We start from the raw sequence: 6,568 nt of genomic DNA, 5'->3' as shown, positions 1-6,568 counted from the left end.
TCATTTTTTTTGAAGGACAAAAAATGCATTCTCTTCCCATAGTCCCAGTGGTTCTTCGCTGGCCTGTGGAATGCTATTGACTTGCAGGGGAAGAAACTGAGCCCTCTCTCCTCTCACCTGGTGGTGCAGGGAAATGCTCTTTAGGGGCTTTGTCCAACTGGCTATATCTAGCATAGGAAATACAATGGCAAGCATGGATTCTGAATAGACAGCAAAATACCTATAAGCAAGGAACACTTTTTAGATCCAAGTGGCTATATCCCTACTTGTCTCGCTGAACTCAGCCTATATCACAGTACTGTGCTCCATGTGAGTATGAACATCACAACAATGAACAGAGCTTGTTGTTATGGACGGGATCCTGACCTATTTTATAGACTGTGCCTAAGAATGTCTTTAGTGCAGACTTTGCCCCTGTGTACCCGGTTTTGTTCTGACTTACTCTGATTATACCTTGCCTATATCCATTGGTTTCAGTGGGAGCTCTCTGTTGGAGAGTAGCATTTTGCTTGTGCATACATAACTAACTGACAGCCTATAAAAGGGATGAAGGAAAAGCACCAGACTGTATGCTCTGGAAAAAAACCCTCAGATTTTTTTCCCCCATGAAAAGGTAATTTACGTAAATTTATCCACGACTAGCATATGGCAATAGCTCACAACTTTGTTAATGGAAACCTGGTGATCCATAACACTTGTGTGGGAGACATTTGCTCGGGGGTAATACAATATTAATGTTACTATCAGTGATCGATCAGAGGATTTGCAAGAAAGGCATAAAGTATTTAATTATAATTACACTGGGAATGGCTTTGTAATGGCTACGACATTTGAATAAGGTCACATCTAGCCTTCACCCCTGTTATGTTGTTCTATATTAAATGCCATTCACTTTAAGTGCTGGAAACCTTTCTGAAGTAGTCAGAATATAATACGCTGGGTAAATTGAAATCTGTCCCTTCATTTTTGGAAATATGATTGATATCCTTTGCAAAACAAATGTTAACACATATTTGTACACAAATTTCTTTGATTATATGCTAGGAGACTCAGATATAACAGCCTTTCCTAGCAGGCATCTTATGGTGAGCAAAGGAAAGGGGTATCTGTGCATATTAATCCTGCTACTCTAGATGGCTTTCAGTTCCTGATACAGATTTTTTTTTTTTTTTTACACATATTTCTGTCTTCTGCTCTTTCTAACATTTGCCCAAATATTATGTGGTAGACCTGAACCTACCTCACTGAAATCAATACTATTGTATTGAGTCAAGGCTCTTCCTTTGAACTTTGTCTGTAATTTAGTTATCCTTTGCAGAAACATTTCAACAAGGAACATGTAGTAAGAAGCACATTTGCACATTTAGCTGAAAAAAAATATATTTAAAATATACTGTGCTGATTTACTATGACTACAAACTAAGCAGCAGCATCGCCCTTTTTAAACCTATTAAGAAAAATGGTTTGCATATAACACATTAATACATTAATGTATGTATAAATATAGAGATCACATACAGCCACACATTGGAGTGCATACATATATAGAGATACTAGATACAGACATGCCCTTGCCCACCTATATACTACTGTGTAGGAAGATTAAGGAGCAGTGATATGAATCTATATGTCCACTGACTTTATGGGTCTTTTTACATCTGTGTACAAGAGATGAGTCTGGTTTAATGAGCCTAATTCTGCCTTGAAATGATTTCATAGAATACCCCTTGATGAGACTTTTCAAGCTCTGATCTGAAGGCAGAATCTGTCTATAAAGAAATTGATCCTTGAAACTTTGGAAGCTGTACTATGATATAACTTCTGCATGACCTGCCATATTTAAAAAAAATATTCTGCTGGCTCAGGAGATGCCCGGGACTTTCAAGTTTCATATTTTTCAAAACAAAAGAGAATTTATAACCCACCTGTAAGAAATACTGCTGCTGGCGGGCTGTAGATACATGGCAATACTTTTAACACCAAGAAGACATCCATCATGCAGTTTTACAACATATAAGTGCAGTGATATTGCTCCCTTTCTCCATAACAATATATAAGAATATATAGTATAAATGTACAGTATATATTAGCAACAATGTAAAATAACTTAGTGAAATGTCAAAATGCATAAAAATTCAAGTCATGCCTGAGCGTATCTTTTGCACAATTTTGCTTAATCTCATCATCTCAAATACCTTCATTTACCTAGAGTTTATGTTCCAAAGACGAAATTTTTTTCTTACGTTATACAATTGTCTATTAAATCAACTAGAATTCTTGATCCCTGATTTGACTGTTTTAGTTAGGTAAAGGGCCTGATTGTGTAGAATCTGTACTAATGTGTGCACTGTGTCATGGAAAGCAGTTAATTGTGCAAAATATTTTTAGGAGAAACACGTTACTAAGCATTGGACATATGTTTTTTATTGTCCATAACTTAAAAAAAAATACCCATCAACAGCATAGATGGCAACTATGTTAGATTTAAATGGAGCTCAGGATCTAACATCGATGTCTGTTAATTATAAATCTCACCAGCTTTGCTGAAATTGTATCAAGTACCACTTTGGTGATTGCTTGCAGGAGGAATCAATAAAATCTACTTAATAGGAATGTACAGCTTGTCTTGAAGAAAGTAGGAGACTCAACTCTGTCTTGCATTTTATCAATGAATACAATTCTTTGCAGGGCCAATCCTTCCTTCATGCTAAGAAAATGAAATATGTGCAAAGACTATCCTATAGAGTCTCAGGGAACTTTCTGATAGCACAACAGGAATATTGTTTTATTCATAGATACTGGAAGTCTGTCAGTCTCTCTCAAAGTTTGAACCTGTCAAAGTTTACCAGAGTTCAGCATTAACTTCCATGGAATTAATTTGAACAGCACTTCACTTCAAGAAAAAAAATCTATAATAATACAATTAAAAAGCCATACTTACCAAATACTTAAATGACTGATCTGTGCTACTTATTGCTCAAATAGTCTAAGCCCTAACACTGAATATAATAAACAAGGTAGGGCTTAAATGAGTTCCTAAGGGGAAAAAACCCACCAGATGATCAGCTAATGTAAAGCAGTAGAGGTGTTCACTACTCTATACCTGCTGCAGATTTGGCCTATATATATGGTATATATATAGTGGAGTTAATCCTAACTTATAACAGACGGTAAGTCCAATGTGTCTTTAGTAAAGCACATATGACAGAAGCAAACAAAAAATAGATTGGTGTGATCAAGAAGAGAAAATCCTTGCAGTTTAAATTGCCATTGGCATTATTTTAGAAAATAAGACCAGAATTTCACGCAGCGTCACAAGATAATATACAATGCTATTGGTTAGGTATTAGAGTTTAACTGCAGAAAAGCAAGTCCTTGTGGGACAGATATCTCAGCAGGCTGGTCAAGTTACTTATCACCCTTTCTGAGCACTACTTGAAGAAAGAAGGCAGACTGATGTTACTCGATGACACAAGGCTTTTGTATAGATTGCATTAAAGAATCTGTTGCCAGCTAGAAATCACATCACATTGTCCAGAGCTGAAGATTAATTTGCTGGGACTCCAGGAGGTGATATTTATTATCTTGCATATTATACTGAGATCTCAGACCAGGCAAAGGATCTGGGGCTGAGAGAATGTAATCAATGCTAAATTTAATTTCAGAGTCCGATTTTCCTAGGTTGGAGTTGCTTAGGCTCTGTTGGTTGGAGGCATTGTTTGCAACAAACCCATGAGGTTCCAAGAGTCGGGGTCCAGATTGCGTTTTCTCGCATTTACTTTCATGAGAGGAGATGCAGTGTAAACCAGTATCCATGGAAGGCATTTCAGGGGAAGAGGGACCTTTTCCTCCGCTAGATCTCTGCTCTTTGTGGTCTCGTTTCATGTTCCTCCTCCTCCGTCTTCGCCTGTAATTCCCATTTTCAAAAAGATCCAGCATGGATTCACATCCTGATGCAAAGCTCCAATAGTTTCCCTTCCCCTTCTCATTCCCTTCTGTTCTGGGAACCTGTATTCATTTAAAGGCAGTTCAGTGTTTGTATGCGTTACAGATGCTGCTGCTTAACATCTGTGTTCATTTACATTTAAGAATGGGTTAAACATACATGACAAGCCATTCCAGCCTCTTGTAGGTAAAATCCAGCCTCTTCACTTTGTTATATATTAACATACATGAGACAAGAACATGCTTTTTTTACCTTTTCAAATGACAACTTGGAGGCATCACAAGAGATTTTAAGTGGCTTGTAGCTCACAATGTTTGGCTTCCCTGCTTTTCTATCAATGCTTAGTGAAACTATTTTGACAGAGAGATTTTTACTCATGCGGCGCATGGATGCAAATACATTGTGACTGAGCTTACCTTTACAAAACAACTGTTAAGCGATAAGTTATGTCGGATGGAGTTCTGCCAGGCTCTTTGATTTGATCTGTAGTAAGGAAATTTCTTCATTATAAAGTCATAAATGCCAGAGAGAGTCACTTTGTTTGAAGGGCTTTGCTGAATGGCCATTGCAATTAAGGCAATGTAGCTGGAAAAAGAAAACTCACTGTTATGCCATTGCCTTGTATAGCTATATATAGCTAGGTATGTCCACACCACAACATATACACACACATGTATATAAGACCCCACTCAAAGAAGTTCTCCTGATCCTACATTGTTATTTATGCCACTCCTTGAACCTGAAATGCTTCATGTACAGGCAGTACCGGGTCCTCGCAGACTCCTTTTGCTTTCGTCCAAGAGAAAGCTCTAACATTCATTGATTCATACAGGATGATACACAGGCATTACTTACAGACAACTGAAGCCCAGTCAAACTGTTTGCCCTTTCACTCAGCAGAAAGTGCTTCATTTTAAAGAGATAGAGGGAGAGAAACCCACCAAAATTTCAAGCTGTGTAAGGAAACTTTCCTGAGGATCAATATTCAAACCCTCCATCCCTGCCCTCCTCTTAACACAGGGGATCTCACCAGCTTGCCACCAGCTGAAGACACACTGGATAATAGTATCTTTTCTGCCTGGGAAACCCATACGGGGCATCTTTGCTCCACTACCGATTTTTGCCCCCTCCCCTGTTTCCCAAATGAGATGTTGTTACGTTATATTTCTCAGTGCCCTGAAAAGTGCAGAAGAGAACAGTTGACATCGGACGATACAAAGGGATTCAGGTCTCAAAAGCTGGAAGTGACATTCTCTCCAAACCAAAGGGAAAGGGACGTTTCCACCCCGTTCCCTGCACCTGGAATAAACTTGCTTACACCTGGAAAGACGCCCGGGGTAGTTATTAGTTATTAGAGAGATCCTTGGGTGAATTCCCATTACCCAACAGTCCAGACACTCACCCAAGAGAGAGGAAGACTTTGAAAACTTCACCTTACCTGTATGCTGGTCTGGTGAATTTTTTCTCTTCATCAGAACTACAGGTTGGATAGTCGTCCCCGTCATAATTAAAACAGTTATAGGGGTACTGCGTGTTATCAAACATCTTCCTGCTCCTTGCTCAGCTCCTGCGGAGTGAGAGAGATGAAGTGATGTTTCTCTGTGCCTGGGCTCCCGCCTCCCTCTTTCCCTCCCCTCCCTGTCTCATTCTCTCTCTCTCTATTCCCCCTCTCCCCTTCTCTCTCACACGCACACACACATGCATACTCCCTCCGTCTTGGGTGGAGATTGTTTTTGTAATTCTTTCATCCCAGACAGCCAGTCTGTTAGATATTCCTTGGGTTTTTGGGGTTTTTTTTTCTTGTTGTTGCCTCCAATCTGGTTATAGGAAAGGCAGCTAATAGCTGATTAAATTGGTGAGGTCTCTCATGAACCTTTGAACTTGGGTGTGTACAGCCAGTAGCTCAGCTTTGCTCTCTGGGTGGTCTGGGCTGGAGCGGGGCCAGCCGTTTTTGCCATCTACATACACAATGTGACAAAAGCAAACAACATGATGTTAAATCATGCTTCAAGGTTTGTTCTTGCAAATTCAACTTTGAGAGCAGGGTTCCCCCTCCCTGGGATTTTTCTCCCTCCTCCCCCCCTCCTCTGCTTAGCAGGGTGGCTTTTTTATTTATTTATTTTTAGAAACCCGACATACGATAAACAGACGGTCCAGCCAATAACGCACGCTTGCCCTGATCTGTAATCTATAATACAGTATAATAGACATAAATTATATTTCCATGACTAAAGGAAAATGTGTATTTTCAAAGGGAATAGAACAGAGGGATATGTAAGACTACTGTCAAGCAGGAAAGTAAAAGGAAAATAGCTGTAGGCAGGAGATCTGCCTGTGTGGGCTTTGATCTGGGGGATGAATTAGTCTAATAGCCCTGTGTGTTGGCATCCAATACTGTAACAATTTAATAGGTTTTCAATGCTTTGGAGTGTTTTCCAACAAGTGATGTAAACCAAAGACATCACACAATGTTTCCGGGGAACTAAAAAGGTGTTTGCCACATGATAATTAAATTATTTGAAGACAGCTATTTCCTAGGAACTAGCCCCCAGATGGAAGGGGTATTGGAAGAGAGAAAGCAAACTGGTGTGCAGAAAGTTACCTAGATGGAAATATAAAAGC

At 39.3% G+C, this 6,568-nt stretch overlaps 1 protein-coding gene across 4 annotated transcripts; it reads right to left on the bottom strand.

Annotated features, from left to right (window-relative positions):
* Positions 1-762: 762 nt before the first annotated feature.
* FOXL3 (forkhead box L3) lies at positions 763-5,792 on the bottom strand. 4 transcript variants are annotated; one of them, XM_019494818.2, is made up of 4 exons: positions 5,653-5,785; positions 5,385-5,513; positions 4,363-4,429; positions 763-4,008 (listed from the first exon to the last, which is right to left on the bottom strand). In XM_019494818.2, exons 2-4 carry the CDS (start codon positions 5,489-5,491, stop codon positions 3,526-3,528), a joined length of 657 nt encoding a protein of 218 aa, XP_019350363.1. In that variant the 5' UTR covers positions 5,492-5,513; positions 5,653-5,785; the 3' UTR covers positions 763-3,525. The 4 variants fall into 4 exon arrangements, with proteins under 4 accessions (XP_019350363.1, XP_019350361.1, XP_006260133.1 ...); XM_019494816.2 differs by having other exon boundaries at positions 1,179-4,008; positions 4,363-4,531; positions 5,645-5,784; XM_006260071.4 differs by having other exon boundaries at positions 1,179-4,008; positions 4,363-4,531; positions 5,653-5,784.
* Positions 5,793-6,568: the final 776 nt, after the last annotated feature.

The sequence above is a fragment of the Alligator mississippiensis genome, chromosome 13, assembly GCF_030867095.1.
Source record: "Alligator mississippiensis isolate rAllMis1 chromosome 13, rAllMis1, whole genome shotgun sequence".
NCBI lineage: Eukaryota > Metazoa > Chordata > Crocodylia > Alligatoridae > Alligator > Alligator mississippiensis.
Note: the sequence above shows the minus strand (reverse complement) of the source record. Positions and strands in the feature narration are given on the sequence as shown.